The sequence below is a fragment of the Pecten maximus genome, chromosome 1, assembly GCF_902652985.1.
Source record: "Pecten maximus chromosome 1, xPecMax1.1, whole genome shotgun sequence".
Classification (NCBI taxonomy): Eukaryota; Metazoa; Mollusca; class Bivalvia; order Pectinida; family Pectinidae; genus Pecten; species Pecten maximus.
In genome coordinates this window covers 18,148,247-18,169,676 of record NC_047015.1, presented here as the reverse complement: position 1 = coordinate 18,169,676, position 21,430 = coordinate 18,148,247, and the positions used below count along the sequence as shown (strand labels likewise).

At 36.1% G+C, this 21,430-nt stretch overlaps 2 protein-coding genes across 8 annotated transcripts in view; one reads left to right on the top strand and one right to left on the bottom strand.

Annotated features, from left to right (window-relative positions):
- Positions 1-7,112: 7,112 nt before the first annotated feature.
- On the bottom strand, positions 7,113-18,620 carry LOC117326837 (ribosome biogenesis regulatory protein homolog). Of its 2 annotated transcripts, none has more exons than XM_033883611.1 (10): positions 18,451-18,620; positions 15,973-16,045; positions 14,596-14,634; positions 13,998-14,036; positions 13,297-13,398; positions 11,341-11,419; positions 10,546-10,653; positions 9,952-10,106; positions 9,252-9,388; positions 7,113-7,328 (listed from the first exon to the last, which is right to left on the bottom strand). In XM_033883611.1, exons 1-10 carry the CDS (start codon positions 18,600-18,602, stop codon positions 7,166-7,168), a joined length of 1,047 nt encoding a protein of 348 aa, XP_033739502.1. In that variant the 5' UTR covers positions 18,603-18,620; the 3' UTR covers positions 7,113-7,165. The 2 variants fall into 2 exon arrangements, with proteins under 2 accessions (XP_033739502.1, XP_033739510.1); XM_033883619.1 differs by having other exon boundaries at positions 14,596-14,642; positions 15,981-16,045.
- An 82-nt stretch (positions 18,621-18,702) lies between these two features.
- The window catches only part of LOC117326813 (rho GTPase-activating protein 44-like), a 51,534-nt gene continuing 48,806 nt past the window's right edge, over positions 18,703-21,430 (top strand). For all 6 annotated transcript variants that reach the window (XM_033883585.1, XM_033883564.1, XM_033883557.1 and 3 more), the window contains exon 1: positions 18,703-18,896. In XM_033883585.1, coding sequence (XP_033739476.1) covers positions 18,826-18,896 — 71 coding nt within the window. In that variant the 5' untranslated portion in view covers positions 18,703-18,825. The remainder of the gene's footprint in view (positions 18,897-21,430) is intronic.

The following is a 21,430-nucleotide window of genomic DNA, read 5'->3' as shown; positions in this document are numbered from 1 at the left end:
GATACCACTGTATACCATCCAAATTATCATAGATAGTGATACCACTGTATACCATCCAAATTATCATAGATAGTGATACCACTGTATACCATCCAAATTATCATAGATAGTGATACCACTGTATACCATCCAAATTATCATAGAGATAGTGATACCACTGTATACCATCCAAATTATCATAGAGATAGTGATACCACTGTATACCATCCAAATTATCATAGAGATAGTGATACCACTGTATACCATCCAAATTATCATAGAGATAGTGATACCACTGTATACCATCCAAATTATCATAGAGATAGTGATACCACTGTATACCATCCAAATTATCATAGATAGTGATACCACTGTATACCATCCAAATTATCATAGATAGTGATACCACTGTATACCATCCAAATTATCATAGAGATAGTGATAAACTGTATACCATCCAAATTATCATAGAGATAGTGATTAAACTGTATACCATCCAAATTATCAGAGATAGTGATAAAACTGTATACCATCCAAATTATCATAGAGATAGTGATACCACTGTATACCATCCAAATTATCATAGAGATAGTGATACCACTGTATACCATCCAAATTATCATAGATAGTGATACCACTGTATACCATCCAAATTATCATAGAGATAGTGATACCACTGTATACCATCCAAATTATCATAAAGATAGTCATAAAACTGTATACCATCCAAATTATCATAAAGATAGTTATAAAACTGTATACCATCCAAATTATCATAAAGATAGTCATAAAACTGTATACCATCCAAATTATCATAAAGATAGTCATAAAACTGTATACCATCCAAATTATCTTAAAGATAGTGATAAAACTGTATACCATCCAAATTATCATAGAGATAGTGATAAAACTGTATACCATCCAAATTATCATAAAGATAGTTATAAAACTGTATACCATCCAAATTATCATAAAGATAGTCATAAAACTGTATACCATCCAAATTATCATAGAGATAGTGATCAACTGTATCCCATCCAAATTATCATAAAGATAGTTTTAAAACTGTATACCATCCAAATTATCATAAAGATAGTGATAAAACTGTATACCATCCAAATTATCATAAAGATAGTGATAAAACTGTATACCATCCAAATTATCATAGAGATAGTGATACCCCAGTACACCATCCAAATTATCATAGAGATAGTGATAAAACTGTATACCATCCAAATTATCATAAAGATAGTGATAAAACTGTATACCATCCAAATTATCATAAAGATAGTGATACCACTGTATACCATCCAAATTATCATAAAGATAGTGATACCACTGTATACCATCCAAATTATCATAGAGATAGTGATACCCCAGTACACCATCCAAATTATCATAGAGATAGTGATACCACTGTATACCATCCAAATTATCATAGATAGTGATACCACTGTATACCATCCAAATTATCATAGTGATAAAACTGTATACCATCCAAATTATCATAGATAGTGATACCACTGTATACCATCCAAATTATCATAGAGATAGTGATTAAACTGTATACCATCCAAATTATCATAGAGATAGTGATACCACTGTATACCATCCAAATTATCAGATAGTGATACCACTGTATACCATCCAAATTATCATAGAGATAGTGATACCACTGTATACCATCCAAATTATCATAGATAGTGATACCACTGTATACCATCCAAATTATCATAGAGATAGTGATACCATTGTATACCATCCAAATTATCAGAGATAGTGATACCACTGTATACCATCCAAATTATCATAGATAGTGATACCACTGTATACCATCCAAATTATCATAGATAGTGATACCACTGTATACCATCCAAATTATCATAGAGATAGTGATACCACTGTATACCATCCAAATTATCATAGTGATAAAACTGTATACCATCCAAATTATCATAGATAGTGATACCACTGTATACCATCCAAATTATCATAGAGATAGTGATTAAACTGTATACCATCCAAATTATCATAGAGATAGTGATACCACTGTATACCATCCAAATTATCATAGAGATAGTGATACCACTGTATACCATCCAAATTATCATAGAGATAGTGATACCACTGTATACCATCCAAATTATCATAGATAGTGATACCACTGTATACCATCCAAATTATCATAGAGATAGTGATACCACTGTATACCATCCAAATTATCATAGAGATAGTGATACCACTGTATACCATCCAAATTATCATAGAGATAGTGATAACCACTGTATACCATCCAAATTATCATAGAGATAGTGATACCACTGTATACCATCCAAATTATCATAGAGATAGTGATACCACTGTATACCATCCAAATTATCATAGATAGTGATACCACTGTATACCATCCAAATTATCATAGAGATAGTGATACCACTGTATACCATCCAAATTATCATAGAGATAGTGATACCACTGTATACCATCCAAATTATCATAGAGATAGTGATAAAACTGTATACCATCCCACTGTATACCATCCAATTATCATAGATAGTGATACCACTGTATACCATCCAAATTATCATAGAGATAGTGATACCACTGTATACCATCCAAATTATCATACGATAGTGATAAAACTGTATACCATCCAAATTATCATAAGATAGTGATAAAACTGTATACCATCCAAATTATCATAAGATAGTGATACCACTGTATACCATCCAAATTATCATAAAGATAGTGATAACACTGTATACCATCCAAATTATCATAAGATAGTGATACAACTGTATACCATCCAAATTATCATAGAGATAGTGATACAACTGTATACCATCCAAATTATCATAGAGATAGTGATAAAACTGTATACCATCCAAATTATCATAGATAGTGATACAACTGTATACCATCCAAATTATCATAGAGATAGTGATACCACTGTATACCATCCAAATTATCATAGAGATAGTGATACAACTGTATACCATCCAAATTATCATAGATAGTGATACAACTGTATACCATCCAAATTATCATAGAGATAGTGATACCACTGTATACCATCCAAATTATCATAAAGATAGTGATACCACTGTATACCATCCAAATTATCATAGATAGTGATACCACTGTATACCATCCAAATTATCATAGAGATAGTGATACCACTGTATACCATCCAAATTATCATAGATAGTGATACCACTGTATACCATCCAAATTATCATAGTGATAAAACTGTATACCATCCAAATTATCATAGAGATAGTGATACCACTGTATACCATCCAAATTATCATAGAGATAGTGATACCACTGTATACCATCCAAATTATCATAGAGATAGTGATACCACTGTATACCATCCAAATTATCATAGAGATAGTGATACCACTGTATACCATCCAAATTATCATAGATAGTGATACCACTGTATACCATCCAAATTATCATAGATAGTGATACCACTGTATACCATCCAAATTATCATAGAGATAGTGATACCACTGTATACCATCCAAATTATCATAGAGATAGTGATACCACTGTATACCATCCAAATTATCATAGAGATAGTGATACCACTGTATACCATCCAAATTATCATAGAGATAGTGATACCACTGTATACCATCCAAATTATCATAGAGATAGTGATACCACTGTATACCATCCAAATTATCATAGATAGTGATACCACTGTATACCATCCAAATTATCATAGTGATACCACTGTATACCATCCAAATTATCATAGAGATAGTGATAAAACTGTATACCATCCAAATTATCATAGAGATAGTGATACCACTGTATACCATCCAAATTATCAGAGATAGTGATACCACTGTATACCATCCAAATTATCATAGATAGTGATACCACTGTATACCATCCAAATTATCATAGAGATAGTGATACCACTGTATACCATCCAAATTATCATAGAGATAGTGATACAACTGTATACCATCCAAATTATCAGAGATAGTGATAAAACTGTATACCATCCAAATTATCATAGAGATAGTGATACCACTGTATACCATCCAAATTATCATAGAGATAGTGATACCACTGTATACCATCCAAATTATCATAGATAGTGATACCACTGTATACCATCCAAATTATCATAGAGATAGTGATACCACTGTATACCATCCAAATTATCATACAGATAGTGATACCACTGTATACCATCCAAATTATCATAGATAGTGATACCACTGTATACCATCCAAATTATCATAGAGATAGTGATACCACTGTATACCATCCAAATTATCATAGAGATAGTGATAACACTGTATACCATCCAAATTATCATAGAGATAGTGATCAACTGTATACCATCCAAATTATCATAGATAGTGATACCACTGTATACCATCCAAATTATCATAGAGATAGTGATAACACTGTATACCATCCAAATTATCATAGAGATAGTGATACCACTGTATACCATCCAAATTATCATAGAGATAGTGATACCACTGTATACCATCCAAATTATCAGAGATAGTGATACCAACTGTATACCATCCAAATTATCATAGATAGTGATAAACTGTATACCATCCAAATTATCATAGATAGTGATACCACTGTATACCATCCAAATTATCATAGATAGTGATACCACTGTATACCATCCAAATTATCATAGAGATAGTGATACCACTGTATACCATCCAAATTATCATAGTGATAAAACTGTATACCATCCAAATTATCATAGATAGTGATACCACTGTATACCATCCAAATTATCATAGAGATAGTGATTAAACTGTATACCATCCAAATTATCATAGATAGTGATAACACTGTATACCATCCAAATTATCATAGATAGTGATACCACTGTATACCATCCAAATTATCATAGAGATAGTGATACCACTGTATACCATCCAAATTATCATAGATAGTGATACCACTGTATACCATCCAAATTATCATAGAGATAGTGATACCATTGTATACCATCCAAATTATCAGAGATAGTGATACCACTGTATACCATCCAAATTATCATAGATAGTGATACCACTGTATACCATCCAAATTATCATAGATAGTGATACCACTGTATACCATCCAAATTATCATAGATAGTGATACCACTGTATACCGTCCAAATTATCATAGAGATAGTGATACCACTGTATACCATCCAAATTATCATAGAGATAGTGATACCACTGTATACCATCCAAATTATCATAGAGATAGTGATACCACTGTATACCATCCAAATTATCATAGAGATAGTGATTAAACTGTATACCATCCAAATTATCAGAGATAGTGATAAAACTGTATACCATCCAAATTATCATAGAGATAGTGATACCACTGTATACCATCCAAATTATCATAGAGATAGTGATACCACTGTATACCATCCAAATTATCATAGATAGTGATACCACTGTATACCATCCAAATTATCATAGAGATAGTGATACCACTGTATACCATCCAAATTATCATAGAGATAGTGATACCACTGTATACCATCCAAATTATCATAAAGATAGTGATAAAACTGTATACCATCCAAATTATCATAAAGATCGTGATACCACTGTATACCATCCAAATTATCATAGAGATAGTGATACCCCAGTACACCATCCAAATTATCATAGAGATAGTGATACCACTGTATACCATCCAAATTATCATAAAGATAGTGATACCACTGTATACCATCCAAATTATCATAGATAGTGATACCACTGTATACCATCCAAATTATCATAAAGATAGTGATAAAACTGTATACCATCCAAATTATCAGAGATAGTGATTAAACTGTATACCATCCAAATTATCATAGATAGTGATACCACTGTATACCATCCAAATTATCATAGAGATAGTGATACCACAGTACACCATCCAAATTATCATAGATAGTGATACCACTGTATACCATCCAAATTATCATAGATAGTGATACCACTGTATACCATCCAAATTATCATAGAGATAGTGATAAAACTGTATACCATCCAAATTATCATAGATAGTGATACCACTGTATACCATCCAAATTATCATAAAGATAGTTATAAAACTGTACACCATCCAAATTATCATAGAGATAGTGATACCACTGTATACCATCCAAATTATCATAGAGATAGTGATACCACTGTATACCATCCAAATTATCATAAAGATAGTGATAAAACTGTATACCATCCAAATTATCATAAAGATCGTGATACCACTGTATACCATCCAAATTATCATAGAGATAGTGATACCCCAGTACACCATCCAAATTATCATAGAGATAGTGATACCACTGTATACCATCCAAATTATCATAAAGATAGTGATACCACTGTATACCATCCAAATTATCATAGATAGTGATACCACTGTATACCATCCAAATTATCATAAAGATAGTGATAAAACTGTATACCATCCAAATTATCAGAGATAGTGATTAAACTGTATACCATCCAAATTATCATAGAGATAGTGATACCACTGTATACCATCCAAATTATCATAGAGATAGTGATACCACAGTACACCATCCAAATTATCATAGATAGTGATACCACTGTATACCATCCAAATTATCATAGATAGTGATACCACTGTATACCATCCAAATTATCATAGAGATAGTGATAAAACTGTATACCATCCAAATTATCATAGATAGTGATACCACTGTATACCATCCAAATTATCATAGAGATAGTCATAAAACTGTATACCATCCAAATTATCATAGATAGTGATACCACTGTATACCATCCAAATTATCATAAAGATAGTTATAAAACTGTACACCATCCAAATTATCATAGAGATAGTGATAAAACTGTATATCATCCAAATTATCATAAAGATAGTGATAAAACTGTATACCATCCAAATTATCATAAAGATAGTCATAAAACTGTATACCATCCAAATTACCACAAAGGATTCTAAAAGTTCATACAGAGATTGAGTATAACTTATGCCTACTGATGGCTGAACACCCTGATGCCAGTACACTTCTTCTACCTTCATTCTTGGCCAGGTATTATTACACATAAATAGAAACTCTAGCATTGGCAAATATATGCATAAGACTACCATATTTTTTTTGAACATTTTTATTTACCAGAATACACATAAAATTTATATAACATCATCGTTTTCTTTTCCCTCCGCCACCTTTACCCCCTTTAAATGAACTCTTTCCTCCCTTAAAGGAGCCTTTTCCACCTTTAAATGAGCCCTTAGCACCTCCTTTTCCCTTCTTTCGTCCTCCGAACCCTTTAGATTTTCCTTTAAAGGGTTTCTTACCAGAACTGCAACAGTGAGAAAACAGAACATTTATAGACATGTATTAGAGCAGCTGTTTATACATCAATACAGAAAACACAGTATATGTGAATGTCCAACATATTGGAACTTTCAATTATCCAAACCCCTTCAGTATCCCCTACATAACAAGTTTATCTGTAGCTAGAAAGTCTGAACAACTGCATAAATGTATGTGTTCAAGTGGTTCGGAAAGGCAGTGTTCTAATGTATTTACACTAATGGCATAGCTTTCCTGAAAATTACAAAAGCCTTCCAATCAAGTCACAAAAACCCTTCCATTGAGTCCCACAAACCTTCCCATTGAGTCCCACAAGCCTTCCCTGTAATTCCCTTAACCCTTCCAAGTGTGTCCCAAAAGCCTTTCCATTGAGTCCTGCAAGCCCAATGAGTCCCACAAACATTTCCTAGTACATGTAAAACCCACTTATCTTCCCAACGAGTTGGCAAACCTTCCCTGTAAGTCCCATAAACCTTCCCATTAAGTCTCGCAAACCTTCCCATGGAGCCCCACAAACCTTCCCATGGGGCCCCACAAACCTTCCCATGGAGCCCCACAAACCTTCCCATGGGGCCCCACAAACCTTCCCATGGGGCCCCACAAACCTTCCCATGGGGCCCCACAAACCTTCCCATGGAGCCCCACAAACCTTCCCATGGGGCCCCACAAACCTTCCCATGGAGCCCCACAAACCTTCCCATGGGGCCCCACAAACCTTCCCATGGAGCCCCACAAACCTTCCCATGGGGCCCCACAAACCTTCCCATGGAGCCCCACAAACCTTCTCATGGGGCCCCACAAACCTTCCCATGGAGCCCCACAAACCTTTCCATTAAGTCCCACAAAACTTCCCATGGGGCCCCCACAAACCTTACCATGGACTCCCACAAAACTTCCAAGTAAGTCCAGCAAACCTTTCCATTAAGTCCCACAGAATCTTCCCATGGAGCTCCAAAAACTTTTCCATTGAGTCCCACAAACATTTCCATGGAGCTCCAAAAGCCTTCCCAGTAAGTCTCACAAACCTTCCCAATGAGTCCCACAAACATTTCCTAGTACATGTAAAACCCACTTATCTTCCCAATGAGTTGGCAAACCTTCCCTGTAAGTCCCATAAACCTTCCCATTAAGTCTCGCAAACCTTCCCATGGAGCCCCACAAACCTTCCCATGGAGCCCCACAAACCTTCCCATGGGGCCCCACAAACCTTCCCATGGAGCCCCACAAACCTTCCCATGGGGCCCCACAAACCTTCCCATGGAGCCCCACAAACCTTCCCATGGAGCCCCACAAACCTTCCCATGGAGCCCCACAAACCTTCCCATGGGGCCCCACAAACCTTCCCATGGAGCCCCACAAACCTTCCCATGGAGCCCCACAAACCTTCTCATGGGGCCCCACAAACCTTCCCATGGAGCCCCACAAACCTTTCCATTAAGTCCCACAAAACTTCCCATGGGGCCCCCACAAACCTTACCATGGACTCCCACAAAACTTCCAAGTAAGTCCAGCAAACCTTTCCATTAAGTCCCACAGAATCTTCCCATGGAGCTCCAAAAACTTTTCCATTGAGTCCCACAAACATTTCCATGGAGCTCCAAAAGCCTTCCCAGTAAGTCTCACAAACCTTCCCATAAGTCCCAAACATTTCCATTGAGTCCCACAAACTTCCAAAAATCCCACAAACATTTCCATTGAGTCCCACAAGTCTTCCCAGTAAGTTCCACAAACCTTCCAGTGGAGTCCCACAAACCTTTCCCATTGAGTCCCACAAACATTTCCATTAAGTCCCACAAGTCTTCCCAGTAAGTTCCACAAACCTTCCAGTGGAGTCCCACAAACCTTTCCCATTGAGTCCCACAAACATTTCCATTAAGTCCCACAAGCCTTCCCAGAGTATCTACCTTACCTTTCATTATTTTCTTCAATCAACTGTGTGTTGACAGCTTTTGTCACGTCTATAACCGGTTCTTTGTTTTTTAGTTTCTGTAAAATGTCCAGCTGTTTGCTTGTCTCATTTTTCAAACTCCCATAATTTTCCTCAAACTGAAAAATCCATACAAATCAAAGTTAGCAATTTTTTCATTCTGAGGTTATGAAGGCCGATGGTCTAACTGACTGAGCTATTACCACTCCTTCCTATTTTTTGGATAAAAGTGAGAGTCCCTCAATTTGTGTTTCTACCAATGTAAATTGACCCAATGCTCCTTGTACATCTTTTAAAGTACTCCTGACAATATTGTTAAAATTTCAACTTACCAGCAATGATATATTATTCTACATATAGGTGAACCCAAAATATATCTGACTGGAAAAGGACTCTTTATGCCTTCTTTTGCTACTAGGTATTGGATGTAGACACATGAATGTACTTTTAGCCACTTATTCTGCTAATTTGTTCAAACTTTTTAAAACTTGACTTGACTTGTTTAACTTTTGGACATTGTGACAAAAGGCGATTAGAATAGGTCACTTGAGACTTCATGTCAGGTAACCTAAAAAAAAATTCATATTATCAATTAAGCTATAATAATCACATTACTACAGTAAATCTGTCTGTTGCTAGTAAAATAATTCAAGCCTTTATAAACCAAAAACACAGAACACACCTTGCGTTTCTTGCCTGTGTATTTTGAGGGTTTCTCCTTTGGAAGTGACTCTGTGAATTTTCCAATTGAAGCTGTCGACCTCTTGGCTACTGCTAGAGCCTTGCTGACATAGTCTTTGGAAGGAGCTTCTGTGGGTGTCAACCCAACACCAGGTACTGTAGAAAAAACAGAATTATGATACAATTGTAGTTAACTTTTGTTCTTTGATATACATACATTTTCTGTGACTCGACTCCACCCTTACCTTTAGTTTTCTGTGACCGGGCAATGTTTCTCAGTCTCTGTAACCCACCCTTGTCCTATGATATACCTACCTTTAGTTTTCTGTGACCGGGCGATGTTTCTCAGCCTCTGTAACCCACCCTTGTCCTATGATATACCTACCTTTAGTTTTCTGTGACCGGGCGATGTTTCTCAGCCTCTGTAACCCACCCTTGTCCTATGATATATCTACCTTTAGTTTTCTGTGACCGGGCGATGTTTCTAAGCCTCTGTAACCCACCCTTGTCCTATGATATACCTACCTTTAGTTTTCTGTGACCGGGCGATGTTTCTCAGCCTCTGTAACCCACCCTTGTCCTATGATATATCTACCTTTAGTTTTCTGTGACCGGGCGATGTTCCTCAGCCTGTGTAGCTCATTCTTGGCTGTCCTTTCTGATTTAGCTTTAAGTCTCTTTTCAAATTGATCTTCATATGGATCTGGAAAAAAAAAGTATAAATTTATAATTTGGAAATGTGTTTATGTATACATGTAACCAAGAAGGACAGCTAACAACTGTGTGATGAAAATTTACCTATTGTTAATATCTATTTCATAAATGTAACAACCCTGCTATCTCTACATATGCTCTTCAATGTCCCAGTTGATTCAATATTTAAGGACTTGTTCCCAACATCACAACTCCCCTGACAGATGTTGACTGCCAATAGAAAAACTTACAACACAGATTTCCGAGAGATGATGAAGACAAAAGATTTCCGAGAGATGATGAAGACAAAAGATTTCCGAGAGATGATGAAGACAAAAGATTTCCGAGAGATGATGAAGACAAAAGATTTCCGAGAGATGATGAAGAAAAGATTTCCGAGAGATGATGAAGACAAAAGATTTCCGAGCTTGTTGATATGGTTCTATTGATACCACCCTGGCTCTAGGATGTAAGACACAGCCTGGATTTGACATACATGTAGTAGATTTAGAAGAGGAGTCGCTGAAGCAGAAGATGCCTTACACTTTCTCCTTGTATAAGGGTCTCTGAAAATCTTTACTCTTTTCCCCTCATATGAGTTAGGACTATGATTTCATGATATTCTCTGTTCTTTATGGCATTCCCTTTTGATCTGTTTCACCCTAATGACCTTCAATTATCTTACACTATGACATACCTGCATTGCTTGGAACCTCTATACACCAGTCTTTTGTGTCGTCTGCTGCTCGATTGTAGCCCCATCTTGGCTTCCATTCCTATTACATAAACAGGGAACATGTCATAGGAGATTTTACCATGTCGTTGTGTGTCACCAGTATTACAATGTCGGCTTTAGTGTTATTGTTGGCCTTCAAACAGGTCCACTCAGATAATCCAGGATTTAGATTAAATTTCATTACAGCATAAGGACAACAGATAACTTGGTCCCAAAATACATTTTCTTTGTTTGCATACAAAGTATACAAGACCATTTTCATCTCTTGTCTTATGTCTTCCAATAAGCACATCCGCACAAAGTGTCTTAATTTACCAATACTGTTTTACACAGTGAGGTAATGTACACACTACTGTTATACTATGACCTTATGACCTATTTTGGGAGTAATATATGCAGGAATTTGCATTAGGTAAATCTCTTGCCTAAACTGTAGTGTAGCTAACAGGGAAAGGGAAGCCCAAAGCTTTAACCCCTGTCGCCACTATTTCATTTAAATAATTTACAGCTATAGACAGTGACTAAACCATTTGTCTTTTATGATTCAACGATTGGGCCCCCCTTCATCTGTTCATATCGAAAATCAAAGACATAGGGGTCTGTTTTGTCATGATCAATGCATCACTTTCTTTACCATCATCAAATTCTATTTCATACTGTATAGATGTCTAATTTCGCAAGGGAAAATTTCGTGTTTTTACCCTCTGCGACTAATTCGCAGGGAGAAAATTTTGCACATTTTCAATTTCTTACAATAGTAAATCAGTAGCAGTTATCTTTCTTGACAATAGTATCATCTACAGTGTAGGCTGTACGTATACGTACATACCCCACAGAAACGAAAACACTGTTATTATGGAATCTATTCGCCGGAACAAATGGCAAAATATACCATAGACAATCGATCAGCGAAAGCTGCCAAGCATTTCACAAATATCACCGGTCAGATTTTGACACATTGGATTGTTTCGCGTTAGGCCCAGTCAGCCTCTCCCATCTACGATGTTTGTTAAAACAAAATAATTAATATTACCCTAATTACCTTGTGATTTTCACGCTATTATGATCTTTTGTGGTATCTACACGATATACAAACCTAGTTAGGCCCAATTATAACAAGATTTACTGGTAAGCTGAGAATAGTAGGCTAGGTAATGTAACGCTGGTTGCCATTTTGTATATATATATATACATGGAAATAATTCTGCTGTCGGTGTGCTGGTCACAACTTTTATATCAATGAAGTAAACATGTCAATAGGACAAATTTTACAGTGCAAACAGTGAATCAGAGTAGTTTTCAAAGTCAGGTCGTAATTAATAGGGCCAGTTGTGACAGCCTTGCTAGAGTTATCCTTGCTGAATTGCGCATGCGTGCTGTTACAGCTTCCGTAAATAAACAAGTTGAACATTATCAGTTTTTTGTAAAGCTCTGATTATTGATCGTTTATTCATTCATTTTCATGGTTGCAGTCATCAAAGAGTGGAAAAATTTGCAGGTATTTAATTTCGCAGACATTACCTTGACCACAAACATAGCGAAATTAAATCCCCCGCGAATACAAGCAACTATACAGTAAGACTCAAATCCCCAGATTATTCAATCTTTCATTGAGGACATCCTTTTCAATCAGTTGCACCCATGTTGAATTAATGAGCGATAGTAAAAGTAGCCTGTGGTCAAAGGCCAGATCAGAGGTCAACCAAGAAGATTTGCTGGGGGACAAAAACAACCAATCAGATGATTTAAAAGTGGTTACACACAACTGTTTCCAAACAAAATCAATAACACATTGTTACAAATTGTATCATGTGGCATGTAAGTTGTAAAACAAGCGTAACTATGGGAAAAACAGCGTGTTACTTTACCAATACTGTTATACATGGTGTGGTACCCATAATGGTAAACTAGTCTTACATTTTTCTGCTCATCCCACACCATCTTGCTCCTCTTCCTGTTCTGAATGCCCTTCATCTGGGCATATTCTTCCCATTTTGTAAAGTTTCTGGCCTTGGGAACCTACAAAACAGAATATGGACTGACACATATTTGACAGAGGCTTGTATGTATACTAGTAAACAAACTGAAACACTTTAATTCTGTATCAAATCTATAGACGTTTCATATCAATTAAGTTTTTATATTTTCAGATACTTTGGTTGATATTAATATGCATTCTTCAGTTTTTTAAACTTGTATATATACATGTATACCATATAGAAATATTCTTTTTTACAGTTGTAAGTTTTAATATGTTGTTTACCTTCTTTAATTCTTCATTTTATATATTATCTAATGGACCGTTTTAAGAGGAGAATTTACAATATACACAATGTATTTGATACTTCCTTGTATGATAGACAAACAAGATTCTAGAGAGGTAAGTGTGCTTTTACAGATCAAATTTTTTTTTTCTTTTCATTTTTTAAATCTGACATATTTATGGAGTTATTTATGTATTTGATGGCAAATATTGAATTTTACTATGTTTAAGATATGTGGATAAACATACAAATATATATACAGATTATAACATAAATTTCCACTTTTGGTACTCCACAGACTGAGCGATTTACACATTAAACAGGTCTGATTCAATCATTAGAGCAAATACTTACTGGTTTTCCTCTAGGAATCAAAACTTTGGTATCAGGTAACTGCAAGATACAAACAAAAACATCAGATCACTGTTCCATTTTCTAACATTAAAATATCATAAATAGTGTAAATGGCTAATTGAATTACGACAGAGATTTAAAGATTGCATTTCAAGCTGCTAAAATATAATTTACTTTCCAAACCTGATTATAAAAGATCATTGACCAAGCTTGAAACAATTCATTTTTTTTTCAATCAGGATGGGAAGTGTTAAAGGCAGGGAAGTAATTTTCCTATAGTAAATTATCTCCCTTTACTTTTTGTTTGCTAAATGTGTCAATGCAAGCGCAATATGTGAAATCCAGTCAAAAATGCAGCTCACACACTTTTCCACCTCATGAGAATTCTAAAAAGTTGGCAGGTATAACTTGATCATCAGATATGTTGCATAGATTGATACAAACAACGAGTTAAATATGTTGTACTGCAATAACGTGTTCACCATGGAGGTGTCCAATCATTTCTTTGTATTGTCATATATTGTCACCATGGTAGAATAACCACACCAATCAACAACAGCAACTCCAATAACTGACTTCATTAGCAAAATTGTCCTACCTTAACTACCACCACTCCATCTTCTTTCTCTGTTGGCAACTGAAATAGATAAAATCCATTAGTTCCGAGATTGAAATTTAATTTTTTTCTATTGAGTATCACAGAATTAAGGCATTTCTCTCTGGGACCTAGTTTTCTCCTTCACTACATAAACTCGTGATTTCAACTCTTTTTTTTTTGAATATATATAATGTTACCAAACAAAATCAATTTTCTAATATAGCCCTCTAAAATCCTGGGGTTTCCCGGTGCTACCCTGACAACAACCCATGTCTGCTAGACTATGCTGCTGCTACCTGAATTGCCACTCAAGGTTCATCGACCATCCTCACTTCACAGAGTGCCTTACACTAAGGTATAATGTTCAATCTCACCTTTAGCACATGTTCAGGTCCACTGTCTCAAGAGAGAGTCTGCGGTCACCTGTCACAGCTTTTATACACCTGAGTGAGCTGACACAATATGTTGCAATCCTTCACAGGTAACACACAATTTAAACAAGGGCCCATTGGAGGGCCACAACATACGCCCGACGCAATATTTGACACTTGGAAGGGGGTAGTTTCACAAGTTGTAATGCTCCGGCTCATCAAGATGTATATTTGTGTCAAGTATGGAGAGCCTGGGTCGGGTAGTATTGAAGTTTTGGTCCAGATAAGCAAAATCATCAAAGGGCAATAACTCCGCTAATAAGGGGGTAAGGGGCATAATTTTGGTATGTGACTCCAGCTCATCTAGATGTATATTTATTTTAAGTATGGAGAGTTCAACACCATATGTGCCCGAAGTAAAATCATCAAAGGGGAATAACTCCACAAATAAGGGGGTAAGGGGCATGATTTTGGTATGCGACACTCCGGCTCATCAAGATGTATATTTGTGTCAAGTATGGAGAGCCTGGGTCGAGTAGTACTGGAGATATGGTCCGGACACCATATGTGCCCGAAGTAAAATCATCAAAGGGGAATAACTCCACAAATAGGTGGGGTAAGGGGCATGATTATCAATATGGTATGTGACACTCCGGCTCATCAATATGTATATTTGTGTCAAGTATGGAGAGCCTGGGTCAAGTAGTATTGGAGTTATGGTCCGGACAAGTAAAATCATCAAAGGGGAATAACTCCGAAAATACAGAGGTAAGGGGCATGATTTTGGTATGCGACACTCCGGCTCATCAAGATGTATATTTGTGTCAAGTATGGAGAGCCTGGGTCGAGTAGTACTGGAGTTATGGTCCAGACACCATATGTGCCCGCTCGCCCGCCAACATGATAACATAATACGTCCCGTCTTTCGTCGGGCGTATAAAAACTCAATGCACATGTTATCATGAGTGTACATTACCATGTGAATATCTATGATACAATATCTCACCTGAAATATTCTATTTATAAGCAACTGGGCATTATCTCTTGCTAGTTCTTTCAAACATACATCTTTCTTAGACCTGAAATAGGGTAAAAAGAAACAAATATAGGTACATAAAATAAAAATCTATGCACACGTTATTGTATTATCACATATTTCTTATTGAGTAATTTTGTTTGCATTAATGAAAACAATAGAACTGCTGTAATTCATAGCCAAAAATGTAGGCCCAATGCATCATATAAATATGCAGAAAAAGTGCTATCAATTTACAAGAAAATCAGAGACGTCTCTAATCATCTCAATTTCATAAATCTGCTTATTGTAATTGGACATAAAGTAAGTGTACGTAATTTACCACAGTATATAAATTTGTACACCTGAGGATTTTTGCATTTTTCCTCAAAGTGGTGGATAACTGTGCATTTTTGTTGATATGGTGACTTATGCCAGACTTTCGTTGTAATGAAAACTTCAAGGTTAAAAATTATAGTATAACAAGTAACAGTGTTTATCTGCAAACACCATGTCACTTTCGACAAAATGGAAAAATATTTAGTTGGTTATTTCCTGTGCGAATACACACAGATTTATGAGCGTGTAATTCAATGGAGGAAGAACATTCCACCAAAATAAATAAGGTAGCAGTCATAAATGAGAATCAACACCTTTCTTTGTAAATCAATCAAAGGATGACTGCTAAATTTAATTTGGGCTTAATCTTAGTTTATAATGTAGTTTGTCTACAAAATGATTGAAAACTATTTTTATCAACAAAACTAAAGAAATTAGATGGGTGTGCGAAATTACTTTCCCGATCCTCTTCTAGTTCTAACATACAAGCAAAAGTTTATGTAACAGTATGAGTTCTAACATACAAGCAAAAGTTTATGTAACAGAGCACATGATTACTTAAATTTAAATCACTGCCTTTCGCTAGGGATCTAGTCTTATGCTCAACCGATCCAGCTAAAGAGAAGATCTCTCTATCCGAACTGTATATTGTGGCCAGTATTTTCCTCTAGGAAAGAACTCGTCCTCAAGTTTCCAAGGGTAACAGCGATGCTTTTGCAAGCAACATGAGTATCATTCCTGAGTCCCTACGTGGGCGCCAATGTAACAGAACTTAATCACTCACTCCACAAGGGATCAAACCTGGGATTTCTGGCTTACTAGTCTTAAGCTTAACAGATCGAGCTAAAGAGAAGATCTCTCTAGCTGAGCTATATATTGCAGCTAGTATTTACCAGGGTTACGTATACATTAACAATAACTCACCTGCGCAGTGATAGTATGTGCTCTTTCTCGATTTGAAATGAATTTGATCGAAACATTTTTAAATACATACCGAAAATTGAGCGAAATTACGTACTCCCACTCTCTAGTAAGAGATAACACATTGCCAATACAGTGACTAGAGTGGGGGTACGTAATTTCGCACACTTTCGGTATGTTTTTAAATACATTTCCATCAAATCAATTTCAAATCAAGAAAGAATACCTCACATTGTTAGATGTACAAATGCTTCGTAACATACAAGTGTGCAACCTGATATGCGCACACGTAACACTGCGCATGGGAGCTGTTGTTAACTTGTGTTTATTGCTGGGTTTGAAGTCGATCGGGAACGTAATTTCGCACACCCATCTAACTTCTTAAATTTTGTTAGTAAAAACAGTTTTCAACCATTTTGTAGACAAACAACATCCTAAACTAAGATTAAGCCCAATGCCATGATTAAAAAAATCTTTAAAAACAAAATAATGTAAAATTGGAAAGTGTCAATTTGCTGCCATGTTTGCTTTAAATAATGACCGCTCCCTACAGAGATAATGTAAACAAGGCGGCGAAAATGACGGGGTGTCAGCAGGTCAGCGCTGTTATTGGTTATACTTTGTGGATTTGTATTCAGTTTTGTTTATAATCTGATCAAATGATATTTTCCTTAAATATTTGCAAATTCACATGCCAATCAACAACTGGGATTATTTTAAATAAAATATTTAATCATCCGGTAACAATTTTATCGGAAGAGAGTTGTATCAGTTAAAATTTGTTTTCAAAACGAACTTAATCTGAAAAGAAGTACTTAAAATGGGAAATATTCCACTAAAGGTTGACATTAGTCAACATATAAACAAAAAAACACAGTCCTCGACCACTTAGAGGAAAAACGCAAAAAATCGTCAGGTGTGCGAATTTACGTACTGTGCGAAATTACGTACCCTTGCTCTACAGTATACATTTAATAATAATACATGTATTTGCTAGTAAATTGCAGTATTCAGTAATGAGTGTGTTTAGCAATCCACCACATTATAAGATCATGCACGATTCAGGTTAACTGACCAAAATTATGCATTCAACATATATAATTAAAGGTTTTTTCAAACATCTTATAACCACATGGCCAGCAAGGCTTGATCTGTTAATGTACACATGGACATAATCGTATCGAATATTAGTTGAAAACCATATCTCACTTGTATTTTCTTAAGTCGAAAGGATTTGTATCGACGGCAAGCAGGTTTCCTTCGTCGATTTCAAGATCTATATCTTTAATGACTTCGATTGTTTTATAATTTGCTTGCTTTTCTATCTCTTTCTGTAGCACCTGCTCCACGAGGTCTGCCATGTTCCAATACCTACTTCCTACAACACAAAGTACGCGTTATTTGATTCGTTGATGGTTTCACAACGAACCAATCAAAACACGTTTGTCAATCGTCGGAAGAACATGTCTGTCGCCTGTGGTCTGAAGTGAAAATGACACTCTACAGAAAATGCAGATGAAATACTGAAACCTATGGTTTTAAGTTTACTTAATTCGTCGGAAGTGGACAGGATAAAACAACACAATGTTGAAGCGGGAGAATCTGAGGAAGAATTTCCTCCGCGTGAAGCAAATGGCGGATCAGAATTTGGGAAGGTGGGGCATTTTCAGAAATTCTGCTGTCAAAATATACAGTATATATATGAGCATAATACGTTCACCAATAGTTTGTTGCATGGCCTTTACTCCAAACTGTTATTGAAATCAAATAACTTCGTGTATCCTATACTGAATCTCATCAGTGCATGTGGAATGTGGTAATGAAATGTTTTTAGATAAGCTCGCGAAAATAATTTACATGACAACTTGGTACATTCATAAATAGTTACATTGTATGCATTTCCTTTGAAAGTTTTTTTATCATTTAGATACTAGTAAAAGGAAAAGTATATACTCCTTTTGAAATTCCACACGTGTTACATTGTGAATTACTACATCCTTTCCCTCAATATGATATAGATATAACCAGCTGAACCCACGATAACAGGTAGAGTAATCAATTGAAAGTCTATAGTTTTGAAACAGATGTCAGTTAAGTTTATCAGTCAAAGATGGAAAAAGGTTATCGTAAATGTCATGAGTTGGAAGACTTTGTTGAATGAGGCTGACTAATTATAATGTACTTGAACTGGTGGGTACGAACTGGTCATAGCTGCTGATTATTAGCTTGATCAGTTTGCAGATCTAGAGTAAAGTCCAGGGCTCAGGGTTTTGAATCATGGTTTGCTTGGCCTTAATAAAGTCTGAATGGTTCAGATCATCTAACACCAATTTACTTTTGCGTAGAAAAACTGATATGTATCACATTCACCAGCTGTCTCCTGTAGACGACTAATGAATGACAATATCTTAGGCTCCACAACCAGGCAATACAGAAGTTAATACTCATAGCTATAGGTATGAAGAATTAAGAGAGAGGTTAAGACCATGCGTGGAAGTGAGTACCAATAAGGGGAGGTAACTTTCTAATTTTTCACTACACTCCTCCCTATTTTATGATAGCCACCTTCTGGACTCTGTAAACTTCCTGGTCATACTTTTTCCTTTTCCAGCCACATTTGAATGATCATGATCTGGTGAGAGAATTATTTAATTCTGTCCATATGTTTTGAAAGCTGATATTACCTTTTATTAGGAAACTCCAAAATAATAAGGCTTATCAGTAAATCAACAACTTTAAGGTGTACACATCTATTGACCCTACTCCTCTCCCACCACCCATCTCTACCCCTGTCACACCCATCACCATACCTATGCTCTACAGTAATCACTATCCCTACCCCCTCCCCCTTACATCCATTTATCCATTTATCACCATCTTTGATGATCCCTACCCCTACCAGCTCTCAATCATCAACATTTCTACCCCTAATCACCATCTCTCCCATCCATTCATCTCCATCACAACCCCATCCTATTACTCATCACCATCCCTACCCCCTCCATCCAATCATCATAATCCCTACTCTCTACCACCCCTCATCGCCATCTCTACCCCTTCCATCCATTCATCTCCATCTCAACCCCATCCCACTACTTCATCACTATCCCTACCCTTCCATCCATTCGTCACAATCCCTACTCCCTACCACACTCATTATCACCCCTACCCCCTCTATCCATTCATCACAATTCCTTCTCTCTACCACCCTCATCATCATCCCTACCCCTTCCATCCATTCATCTCCATCTCCACCCCATCCCATGGCCACCACTACCAGTCCCACACTCTCTCTCCACTCATTACTGTTCAATTCCTACCCCTTCCCACCATCCCTATGTATATATACCCCTCCATGAATTTATTACCAGCCCTATTTCCTTCCACCACCCATTTCCACTCAGGAGAATCATCCCTAACCCCTCCATTCATCACCATTCCTACCCCTCTCTCACACCTCCCCCACCCCTCCTCCCACCAGTGTGACCATCATGATGATCCACCCTAAGCCTAGCCTCCCATCAGCCATTATCAAATTTGCTATTTTTCTGTGTAATTCTATATATTTACATCAGATATGTACTATATAATATATCTATTTATTTAATGCTCCATACAAAAAGAAGAATGATGTTCATTTGCATGATATTCCTTTTTCTATTGAGAAGAAGCTGAATTGGAATGGAATGCACAAAATTAATGGATATCTCTTTGTCATATAGTTCAGTGTCTTTATCACTTCCACTATGATTCAGCTTGATAATTGTTTTGATATTGATATCAGGTATATATGTTCCCTGTGTAGTTCTGTTTCCTTATCTGAACTACTTATTTAAGGTTTGTTGTTAATTTAAATTGTGTGGGATAATCTTCACAATCTCTGACTGATTTCTATAATTTCATCATTCCCCTTTGCTAGTGTTACCCGGTAGTACTGAATCATGAGACCTTATTAGCTTTGACAAGATGAAATATCTCCTCCCTAACATATATACATTAATTATTTGTCTCTCAGTTTCATTTTGCACAAAGGAGTGACCAGATTTTTTTCATTTCTATGTGTAAGGTAGAGTTATTAACAAATATATATACACTGTAGTACTCTGTACATATTTTATGTACATTCATTTCCTGGTTTAGCTTAAAGTTGATAAATATAGTCAATATTTTAGTCCAAGGACAGTTCTAT

What these genes read in the sequence shown, in the direction of transcription:
- LOC117326837 (XM_033883611.1), bottom strand. Translation starts at nt 18,602, where the DNA reads ATGGCAGACCTCGTGGAGCAGGTGCTACAGAAAGAGATAGAAAAGCAA. An exon ending in TGTGGGATGAGCAGAAAAAT is followed by an intron (nt 11,420 to 13,296) that starts GTAAGACTAGTT and finishes TTTATGTAATAG; the next exon opens with GAATGGAAGCCAAGATGGGG. An exon ending in ATTGAAGAAAATAATGAAAG is followed by an intron (nt 7,329 to 9,251) that starts GTAAGGTAGATA and finishes TCACTGTTGCAG; the next exon opens with TTCTGGTAAGAAACCCTTTA.